We start from the raw sequence: 11,778 nt of genomic DNA, 5'->3' as shown, positions 1-11,778 counted from the left end.
ACCGACTTAGTGACCAAACCACCACCACCCACCTAGATTATCTCCCTAAGTTCTATATGTATCACAATCTATAATTTTTCTTCTTGGAAAATGTGGTCCCTGGGAGTATATTATTGGGCATATTAAGCATGTTATTTTATATGTTACATATTTCCTCCCAAGTAGTCTAATTTGAAGTGCTTCTTTTATTAGCCTGTATGCATTTAATTTATTCCACATTTAATCTTACAAAGTTGTGTAATTCAAAACTTGAGGGGAAAGGCATGATAGGTACTTGATCCTTTATTATATTGTTAATTTTGCCTTTCTGATTCGTGATTCCTGCTCCCTCCTTGCCTGCTAATATTAGCTACATATAAGTAGTTATGTATTTTTGCTTTAAGCATTTGAAGTGTTTATGTATTACGCATTTGTCTAAATAGTTTAACACGTTTTTATTGTGTTTTCCTCTACCAGATCAAACTTGGACATAGATCAGAAGCTAAAGATGGTAAGTAACTTATTTCATGTAATCTGACAGAACAGAAAAGGTGGTTCTTCTCACTGAGGAAAAGAACAAAGTATTAATTAAGTTAACAATGGTTTCTGGGTAGAGTTATTGCAGGTCCCAGAAGACTAACGATAGACTCAGGATAGAGATAGGATATTTGTACTTTTCACCATTTGGGTGTTCAGAGGATATTCAGATCACCTAAGCAGATGGAAAACAGCAAGGTTATTAGTGACTTGTCTTACTGTCTTCATTACTGCTTTAGTTGTTTTCAAGCCACTGTTTTTCTGAGCTTCTGGTTACTTTGAAAATTCAGGATTCATGGAAGTATACAAAGCTCACTATAGAATAAATGTATAGGGATGGGGGAGATTTTTGTATCCCTTCTGCTAAAGCTCTGTTTGAGTGCTAAGTCCTATTTAGTCATCAGGAAATAGTTTCTGTGTAAAGGATCCATCATCTCTCTAATACTAATACCAGGGCGTTTTTTGTTTTTTTTTTCCAGTATTTATTTATTTGGCTACACTGGGTCTTAGTTGCAGCATGCTGGATCTTTGATCTTCATTGTGGCATGCAGGATCTCTTAGTTGTGGGAAGCAAACTCTTAACTCGCGACGTGTGGGATCTCGTTTCCTGACCAGGGGTCAAACCTGGGCCCCCTGCTTTGGGTGCACGGACCACCAGGGAAATCCCATCAGATCTTATTTTAAAATGTTGGGTTTTGTCCTTTGCATTGGGAAAGATGGTATTTATTCTTTTATTTTTATTTTTTTTTTATGGGAGAATTATTTTATAACATTGGAAGGGGGAAGAATTCCCAGATACAACACAAATTTAAAAGCCATGAAACATGGTATTTAAATACCATGGAAAGATGGTATTTAATCACTAGTTTTCTGTTAGCTTAAAGAATCTGCCTCTAATATTCATAAGGCAAGAGAAGAAAAGCTATTAACTTCTCAGCTATAGGCTACATACTTGTGTACATATTATTCCAGGAGTCTTCAGATCTCATATTCTATAGATGAAGTGAATACTTTTTTCATCATTTATCATAGTCTGTCCTAAACTGTTTTAAAAACAAAGCAATATAAATTGGAAACAGGTATGTTATAAAAATTGTTATTTTTTTTTTCCTGAGGAATATTCATTGCTATTTCATCAGAGACTGATCTTTCCCAAAAAATATGTTTATAAGAAGGTTTGAGATTTCAGAATTCTTTTTCACTTTTTTCTTTGCCTTTTTATCTAGGTATAAATAGAACAGCCTTAAGAGAGATAAAATTATTACAGGAGCTAAGTCATCCAAATATAATTGGTGTGAGTATGATCTAAGTTTCTGGGGTTTGGGACCCTGCCTTTCCAAATGTGGATGTTGATTGAAGGCTCAGGAAGGAGTTGTCCTAGGTGAGCCTTACAAAAAGGCTGAAATGTATTTTTTATCCTAATTGTTCTTATAGGCAGTGTTTTAAAAACTATACAGCTGCTGAAATAAATTAAATATGGGCATACAGGCTGACTTTATCAGAAATTTTGAAGTCTAGAGAGCTCTAGCATGTGTAAGACCTTGAGCAGTTTCCCTTGAACTCTGCCTCATAGTCTCTACCCTCATAGGGTTGTTATGAGACTAGTTCACTGAATACACGTCTAGTAATGGTAACTCACTCCAGTATTCTTGCCTGGAGAATCCCATGGACAGAGGAGCCTGGTGGGCTACAGGCCATGGGCTCATAAAGAGCCCGATATGACTGAGCAACTAACACCTACTTACCTGGGATAATGTCTGGCATAGGGAACACACTCATTCAGTGAATAATAGCTACTGCTGCTGTTTGTTGGATTTTCTTAAGTACCAAGGTTGGGAGTTTTTCTAGATTATAGGGACTTCAGTGAGGTTCTCATTAATTCATTACTTAATTATAATTCCTAAAATTTGGAGGGAGAGGTTAAGTATTGGTGATTTTTTTTTTAATAGTAAGGCTTAATATCTTGTGCTTCAAAGTACTAATTCCTAGCCAAAAATGGATAAATATTAAATTTAATAAAATTATTTAAACTTTACAGTCCAAATGCTTAAGTTTTTAAAGATTAAAAACTTAGGTATAATGTCAAGTATTTATTAAGAGTATCACATGTTGATTTTTTTTTTAAATTTTGCTTTGTAGCTCCTTGATGCTTTTGGACATAAATCTAACATTAGTCTTGTCTTTGATTTTATGGAAACTGATCTAGAGGTAAGACTAAGATTTCTGGAGAAATTTATTTTCCTGTTTATCAAAAGAGAATCTAAATGTTTATTTTCTACCTTTGAAGAAGGTAGTCAAAAGAATGCTTAAATTTTGTTGAAATCTAGATGTGGTCTTAAGTCAAAGATCTTCTGAATCATTTACCCATATTCCCAGTGTTACATACAAGATTTGGATTTCGATAGCATTTGTTGTCTGCCAAGTTCCCGATACCTTATTAACATTACTTTTTAGAAAAATAAGTGTTTGGCTTTGGAGGGTTTGGAACTTCCTTGTGGTATTATCACAGACTGTCCTTTTGAAAACCAAGTTTCTTTTTGAGAAGAATAAGATTTTAGGCTTTTCATTAATACTAATTGAATCTCAATGATGGACAGTCTGGAGATGTGGAACAAGTGGAATTCTTATACACTGCTGATGAGAATGCAAAGATACAGCCACTTTGGAAAAAACAGTTTGGCAGTTTCTTACACTAAATACACCCTTAGGATATGATCTAGAAATCCGTCTATATATTTATTTATCCAAGAGAAACAAAAACATGTCCACACAGATGTTTAGCTTTCTTCATAATGACCCAAACTGAAAACAACCCAAATGTCTTTCATCAAGTGAATGTATAAACAAACTGGTACATTTATAAAGTAGAATACTATTTGAGAATAAAAAGAAACAAACTATTAACATATGCAGTAGTATAGGTAACTCTCAGATACGTTACACTAAAGGAAAGAAGCCAGGCTCAAAAGCTACTGATGCTGTATGATTCATGTATGTTTTTTTTTGGAAAAGGAAAAACTAAAGGAACAGAAATCAGATTTTTGGTTGCTGGGGTTAGGAATCGAGGGGAAGATTGAGTAGAGAGAGGCATGGGGGAGTTTAGGGGGAATTGTAAAACTGTTTTTGGTTGTGGTAGTGGTTACACAACTGAAGTGTTAAAAACTGAGATTAAAAGTGTCTTTCACCTATTTGAAAAAAAGAAAATTGCATTTTTAGCTCGTATAACTAAAAGTCTGGGAATAAACTGACTTGAATCATAGTTCACAAATAATGCTAGCAGAACACAATTTTTCACTTGTTCTCTGTTGCCTCGTTCATGGGTAAAATTTCTCAATATAGTGGCTCAGGTGCTTGTAGGCTTCTATCCTTAGAGCTTAATAATGCCTGAGGAGAGAAAGTATTTTGTTGCCTTTGATTCTCGCTCAAGTATGGCTTGGCTTGGCTCACATTTCTATCCCTGAACTAGTCTGGAAAGCAGGCTGTAGAGTGGTGACGGAGCATGCCTGGATCATGTGTCCGCTACCTTTGGAGGCCACAGGTAGTGCACAACGTGTAACCACGTGGACTAAGCTGGGAACCCGAGGTTTCCGAAAGGAATGTTGAATGCTGTTATCAGGAGGGGCTGTATATCCTGGGGCAAGTGAAACGGCAGATGATTGCTACATGGATGCCTAAAAACAAAGCAGTAGGAGACAGTACTGCTTTCCTTCTAAAGAGACTTTGCCTAACCACGTAACTGGGAGTTCTGACCGTGCTTCCTAAGGAGAGTTAGGCAAGAATCTCCTTTCTTTCATAAAGAATCTCCTTTATGAATAAGTCCATCTTTTGTCTATAAATGATTTGATATAGTAGAATTTATTTGGAATGATAAAAGCGTACCTGTATACTGTCTGCCTACTTTACAGGTTATAATAAAGGATAACAGTCTTGTGCTAACACCTTCACACATCAAAGCCTATATGTTGATGACTCTTCAAGGATTAGAATATTTACATCAACATTGGATTCTGCATAGGGTAAGGTTTTTAACCAAGTATGATTGTGTCTTTATGTTGTAGTCAGACTTTCTGCAGCCAGTTTATTACACAAAAGGCCTAAGTATGTAAATTATAAAAGTAGAACTGGACTGTTCTATCCACCCTTCTTCCTCTCTGCGCTCCTTCAGTTAAACCAGGTGGCGCTGTGAAAACTCTGTGTTACTAGGTGGAATTTAGAAATGCAAGAGGCCAATTCCTTCATTTTTTTCATACTTGAAGAGTTAAGTTGCTGACCCAAAAGTTACATTTTTTTTTTTTTGAGGTCAGCAGCTGTAGTGACTGACAAGAGTATTAGAACCTAGATATTTTGGCTTGAAGTTCAGTGTTTTTTGTGCTATACTGTTATAATAGAAAACAACAACAGTGGGCGTCTGGATTAAATTATACAATGCAAAAATACTTCTGGAAAAATATTTCTGGTAGCTCTGAAACTCTGGGAAGTAATGAAGTAAAATTTCTGAAATGGCTGAGTCATTGTTAGGAACATTCAGCTACTAGAACAAGGCTGATGATTTAGATAGGTAGATGTTCGTAGGCATCCTATTTATCAGTACATAAAGTAGCTAAAATATATATAATAGTAATTGTCATACTTAAGCTTGGAATTCCTTTTAGGTTAAGGCTAATATCTTTTTAGCATTGATTGTGAAGACTATATTCTTCATCTTTTATAAACACATAATGTTTTTATTTACTAAAGTTCATATATTGTGGTGTTTATTGTTTTGGGCCTCACGGCTTGTGGGATCTTAGTTCCCCAACCAGGGATCAAACCGGGGCCCTCAACAGTGACATGCAGAGTCCTAACCGCTGGACCACCAGGGAGTTCCCTGTATATATTGTTATTGAATTAATAGCAGCAGCTGTTTTTTGAATGCTTACTAGGAACCAATCATTACACTAGGCTTTTCATAGGAAATATTAAATTTAATCCTCACAGCAAACCTGTGAAGTATATAAATTGAAGTTCATTGAAAAGAAGTACCTTGACCCAAGGCCTCACTAAGAAATATAGCTAATCTTATTTTGATTTTTAGGATTTTACATCAATGAAAAAAATTTTGGTGGTGGTTAAATTTGGAGTGTTACCTGTTTCTGCTAGATTTAAATATAACTAAATGTATTACTATGATGCTCTCCTTCACCCCGCTTATTTGTTGGTTTAAAATCTCCATTATATAGGACCTAAAACCAAACAACTTGTTGCTAGATGAAAATGGAGTTCTAAAACTGGCCGATTTTGGCCTGGCCAAATCATTTGGGAGCCCCAGTAGAGCTTATACACATCAGGTTGTAACCAGGTAAGGATTCCTTAACTAACTAAAGCTTGTATTGTGTAGGATATTAATCACAAATGAGCCTCATTTGGCTTCTTTGAATTTTGGCTGAGTTCAGGAGTTATTGTTGGTATCTTATTAAACAGTGAAAAAATATTCAGCCCTTCTTTCTAATGGAGTTGAATTAATTCAGTCCCCAGAGATTTACCTAGTAATTTGGGGGGACTAATTTATACTTCTTACACAGTTTAGTTAGGTAGGTTGGAACTATAGTGGCTGTTCTTTTACATAACCACCTGACTTGGGGGGGCCTGTGTTTATTTTATTGGTCAGTTCTGATTGCATATTTTATATCATTGAGTGTGAATGAAAATTCCCTAAACAAAGCAGTGCTTTTATTTGGATTTTTCATTGCTAATATTTTCTGTTTATACATAAAAAGTATAAACAGAAAATAAAAACTAAAAATCACATTATATGGATAGGGACAGTAGATTTTATAATTCTTGTCCAGATGGCATTTGTTAACTTCCCTGACTCTTAAGAATCTGAGACGATCTTCAGATTTTCTATCCTTTAAATTACTTTGTCACCTTCTTCCAAATAGATCTCATTGAGTGTCAATCACCTGATCCTAGAGTATAAAGTAAGGGATATAAGTAGTTGTTCAGGTAATTTCTGGAAAAATTAGGCCCATCGTTCAGGAACTCTGGGAACTCAGGAAAACAAGGACCCACATACAGGAGCGTTGCGTTTCACTGGTTTTCATCTACCTGTTTCTGACTTTCTGTACTTTGAAATCAGACACTACTAATAGGTCAAATTAAAATGAGGACTGAGAATTAACAATTTAGATTAGTGATAGGGATATCTTGATAACCTAGACAAGAGCAATTTTGGTGGAGTGGTGTGGGATGAAAACCTGACTGATGGAGTTAAGAGAAGAGTAAATGGAGACAGTAAGAACATACAGCCAGAGAATGAGGGGTGTTAGGGGCAGCAGGGTTCAGAGAAGTTTTTGTTGTTTGTTTCTTTGTTTTTTAGTTTATTTTTTTAAGGCTATGAAAACAATGGTATGTTTAACATTGATAGTAATAAATCTAGTAAAGAACAAAAAGCTGACTGTTGTAGGAAAAAGAATTGCAGGAGCAATATCCTTGGAAACAGGCAAGAGCGTTGTATCCAGTGCCCAAGTTGAGGGACTGACTTTAAAAACACTAAAGGCTAGTTATGTAGTTATGGATGGGAAGGTGGATTGTGAGTGTGCAGATGACTGTTGGTGAGTCTGTAGAAATTTTTTTTCATTACTTGCATTATTTTAGTGAAGTAGGAATTAGAAAATCAGCTAAGAAGTAGGATGGTATTTAGGGTTTTGGGAGAAAGAACATGTTCATCGTCTAAAAGTGAGAGGATGAATGGACTGAGGGTGAATTTCCTGCAGCAGTAAGGAACTTTTGATTTTATAGCCAATTTTTCTGAGTTAATGTATCTGTAAAAGTACATTTCATCAGTGCATGATGTTTTTCTGAGGAGTTTTCTCTAAGAAGTACTTTACTAATTCCACTCTAAAATGACAATGTTTATTTTTGTTCTCCAGGTGGTATCGGGCCCCTGAGCTACTGTTCGGAGCTAGAATGTATGGTGTAGGTGTGGACATGTGGGCTGTGGGCTGTATATTAGCAGAGTTGCTTCTAAGGGTAAGTCTTGAGTTGATGTACACTCTTCAGTATTGTTATAGGTATTTGTTCTTACAATTTGTGTAAACATTATCTTCTCAGAGGTAATTTCCCAGAGGTAATTACCATCCTTGAAATAAGAAACCAACAAACAGGCCAATTAAAAAAACCTCCACCAAGTACAGCCTGTTTATTAACACCATTTAGGACAATAAAGGTTTATTATTGCTCATTCTGTGTTCTGAAATTCGACTGTCATAAAATTATTGGATTGTAATATGGTACTATCTCTAAAGCAACTAAAAGGGTTAGGATAAACGTCTGTATTTCTGGGATCACTGGGGAAGTCCCACCCTTAGACTAAGTTTTTATTTTTGTTATTGTTTAATGTTTCTTATTAAATTTATCATATTATTTGTGTAACAGCTATCACAGATCATCTTGAAATATCTGCTTCTTACTTTCTTTTAGGTTCCTTTTTTGCCAGGAGATTCAGACCTTGATCAACTAACAAGAATATTTGAAACTTTGGGCACACCAACTGAAGAGCAGTGGCCTGTAAGCTTTCATACATGTTCTTTGAAATTTAGAGTAGTGTATAGTGCTATAACATGAATATTACTTAAACAAATGCATTAATTGTCTTAATTTACTAGTAATAATTACTCTTTGCAAAATTTACACAAAGTAAAAGTTAAAATTGTGATACACCATCCAGACTCCTATATACATATAGCCCTCACCCATCCCAGTAATTTCTACCCCAGTGTTAATCATTATTTTGCTGTAAAGCCTTGCTGTGAGGACACACGCCCACATAAATACATATGACTTGCTTTTTCTTTGATTCTTTAAAAATGTGATCACACCATGTAAATTTTTGCAACCAACTTGCTCCTAATATTGTTCACATTTTCCTTTTTAAGTTATATAATATTTCATTTTGTGGCTGTTTCATGTTTATCAACATCTTGATGGATTTATTTATTGCATTTTCACTAACACAATGAAGGTTTATTTTTGGTTTGTTGTTCATTATTCCCCAACCAGAGATTGAAGTTGGTCCTCCAGGAAAGCCTGGGATCCCAGGCCACCAGGGAACTCATTATTTATTTTTAACCTATTAAATTATCTCAAAAAAATAAATATGTGATAAAATTTATTACAGTTTAAGTTGCTAATTTTATGTATTACAGTTCAGTGAAATTCTCACTTGTTCATTATAATTGTAGACCTTTTGATTTTCCTTTCTGTTATAGCCTCATCTCCTGGGGAAAAAATAAATCCTAGACAAGACATTTTAATCAGCCTCTTTACCTTCTGGTTAAAACTGTAATGAAATTGTCTAAAACAAATTAAGGAGTTTCTTTTGCGTTATTACTTCCTCAACTTTCTAACTGAAGGTTAGCTATATGTTCTAACTGTAAAACATGCTCTAACAGCATTCATTTATTGAACTTACTCTATGCCGTTAATGATAGGGTTTCATAAATTGTATTTAATTCTCCCAACAATCCTGTTAAGGTAGGTGCTGTTATTCACACTTTATAGATGAGACAGCTGTGTCGTGAGGTTAAGTAGCTTACCCGAAGCTACCTAGTGTCAGCTGCTGCCGCTGCTAAGTCACTTCGGTCGTGTCCGACTCTGTGCGACCCCGTAGACGGCAGCCCACCAGGCTCCCCTGTCCCTGGGATTCTCCAGGCAAGAACACTGGAGTGGGTTGCCATTTCCTAGGACTCCAATTTGAGTCTTTCTGACTCCAGAGCCATATTCATAGCATTTATCCAGTACTTTTCATTTGACATGATTTTCTAAATAGCAGTTGCTTATGATGGTTTCCTTGGATTTTTAAAAATTCTTATTTTGATTTACATGTAGAAGGAAATAATACAGATATATCCCTTACTTCCTTTACTTAGCTTCTCAGAAGGGTAACATCTTGCAAAATTAGGATAATATCACACGCAGCATGCTAACATTGATACAGTTAGTATCACCACAAAGTATACCACATTGATACAGGACATCACCACAAAGAGCCCTTTTACCATCACACCCACTTTCCTTCCACTCTCACCCATTCCTTAACCCCTGGCAATCACTAATATGATTTCCGTTTTTATAACTTTATTTCAAGAATGTTATAAGTGGAATCATATAAAATGTAAGCTTTTGGAATATGATTTGTAAGCTTTTTCAATATAATTCTCTGGAAATTCATCCAAGTTGTCAGTAATTCATTCCTTTCCTTGTTTTGCTGAGTGGTGTGAATGTGCCACAGTGTGTCTGACTGTTGACTCATTGAAGGACATGTGCATTGTTTCCAGCTTGGGGCTATTACAAATAACACTGGTATTTGTAATAACAGTGCATCGTGGCTTCCCTCATAGCTCAGTTGGTAAAGAATCTGCCTGCAGTGCTGGAGACCCCTGTTCAATTCCTGGGTAGGGAAGATCCGCTAGAGAAGAGATATCCGCTATCCGCTATCCTCTCCAGTATTCTTGGGCTTCCCGTCCCATGTGGCTTAGCTGGTAAAGAATCTGCCTGCAATGCGGGATGCCTGGGTTGGGAAGATCCGCTGGAAAAGGGAATGGCTACCGACTCCAGTATTCTGGCCTGGAGAATTCCATGGACTGTGTAGTCCTTGGAGTTGCAAAGAGTCGGACACGACTGAGAGACTTTCACTTTCATGTCCAAAGGCGATCTGGTGGTTAGAACTCTGTTCCTCTTGCCAAGGGCCCAGTTTCCATCCTTAGGGAACTTAGATCCCACAAGCTACGTGGGCAAAGGAAAAAAAAAAATCATGTACAGGCTTTTAGGTAAGCATACATCTTTATTTCTCTGGGACAGATGACCAGGAGTGCAGTTATTAAGTCATGATAGTTGCATATTTAGCCAGAAACTGCCAAAAAGAAAATGAAATTCGCTTAGTCTTGTCTCTTTGCAATCCTGTGGACTATAGCCTGCCAGGCTCCTCTGTCCATGGAATTCTCCAGGCAAGAATACTGGAGTGGGCTGCCATTTCCCTCTCAAGGGGATCTTCCCAACCCAGGGATCAAACACAGGTCTCCTGTATTGAAGGCAGATTGTTTACCATTTGAGCCCCCAGATCAGATTAGATCAGTTGCTCAGTCATGTCCGACTCTTTGTGACCCCATGAATCGCAGCAGGCCAGGCCTCCCTGTCCATCACCAACTCCCGGAGTTCACTCAGACTCACGTCCATCGAGTCAGTGATGCCATCCAGCCATCTCATCCTCTGTCGTCCCCTTCTCCTCCTGCCCCCAATCCCTCCCAGCATCAGAGTCTTTTCCAATGAGTCAACTCTTTGCATGAGGTGGCCAAAGTACTGGAGTTTCAGCTTTAGCATCAGTCCTTCCAAAGAAATCCCAGGGCTGATCTCCTTCAGAATGGACTGCTTGGATCTCCTTGCAGTCCAAGGGACTCTCAAGAGTCTTCTCCAACACCACAGTTCAAAAGCATCAATTCTTCGGCACTCAGCTTTCTTTAGGGTCCAACTCTCACATCCATACATGACCACAGGAAAAACCATAGCCTTGACTAGACAAACCTTTGTTGGCAAAGTAATGTCTCTGCTTTTGAATATGCTATCTAGGTTGGTCATAACTTTCCTTCCAAGGAGTAAGCGTCTTTTAATTTCATGGCTGCAGTCACCATCTGCAGTGATTTTGGAGCCCAGAAAAATGAAGTCTGACACTGTTTCCACTATTTCCCCATTTATTTCCCATGAAGTGGTGGGACCGGATGCCATAATCTTCGTTTTCTGAATGTTGAGCTTTAAGCCAGCTTTTTCACTCTCCACTTTCACTTTCATCCAGAGCCTTTTTAGTTCGTCTTCACTTTCTGCCATAAGGGTGGTGTCATCTGCATATCTGAGGTTATTGATATTTCTCCCGGCAATCTTGATTCCAGTTTGTGTTTCTTCCAGTCCAGCGTTTCTCATGATGTACTCTGCATATAAGTTAAATAAACAGGGTGACAGTATACAGCCTTAACGAACTCCTTTTCCTATTTGGAACCAGTCTGTTGTTCCATGTCCAGTTCTAACTGGATAGTTGCTTCCTGACCTGCATACAAATTTCTCAAGAGACAGGTCAGGATCTGGTATTCCCATCTCTTTCAGAATTTTCCACAGTTTATTGTGATCCACACAGTCAAAGGCTTTGGCATAGTCAATAAAGCAGAAATAGATGTTTTTCTGGAACTCTGTTGCTTTTTCCATGATCCAGCGTATGTTGGCAATTTGATCTCT

The 11,778-nt window shown here is 37.2% G+C and overlaps 1 protein-coding gene across 1 annotated transcript in view; it reads left to right on the top strand.

Moving 5' to 3' along the window:
• Nucleotides 1–11,778, top strand: part of CDK7 (cyclin-dependent kinase 7) — a 29,472-nt gene that overhangs the window by 10,464 nt on the left and 7,230 nt on the right. The window contains exons 3-9 of the mRNA XM_010853595.1: nucleotides 457–490; nucleotides 1,743–1,810; nucleotides 2,656–2,724; nucleotides 4,422–4,532; nucleotides 5,736–5,854; nucleotides 7,428–7,527; nucleotides 7,978–8,064. Of these exons, the coding sequence (XP_010851897.1) occupies nucleotides 457–490; nucleotides 1,743–1,810; nucleotides 2,656–2,724; nucleotides 4,422–4,532; nucleotides 5,736–5,854; nucleotides 7,428–7,527; nucleotides 7,978–8,064 (588 nt within the window). The remainder of the gene's footprint in view (nucleotides 1–456; nucleotides 491–1,742; nucleotides 1,811–2,655; nucleotides 2,725–4,421; nucleotides 4,533–5,735; nucleotides 5,855–7,427; nucleotides 7,528–7,977; nucleotides 8,065–11,778) is intronic.

This window comes from Bison bison, unplaced genomic scaffold (genome assembly GCF_000754665.1).
Source record: "Bison bison bison isolate TAMUID 2011002044 unplaced genomic scaffold, Bison_UMD1.0 scf7180017864329, whole genome shotgun sequence".
Lineage (NCBI taxonomy): Eukaryota > Metazoa > Chordata > Mammalia > Artiodactyla > Bovidae > Bison > Bison bison.
Note: the sequence above shows the minus strand (reverse complement) of the source record. Positions and strands in the feature narration are given on the sequence as shown.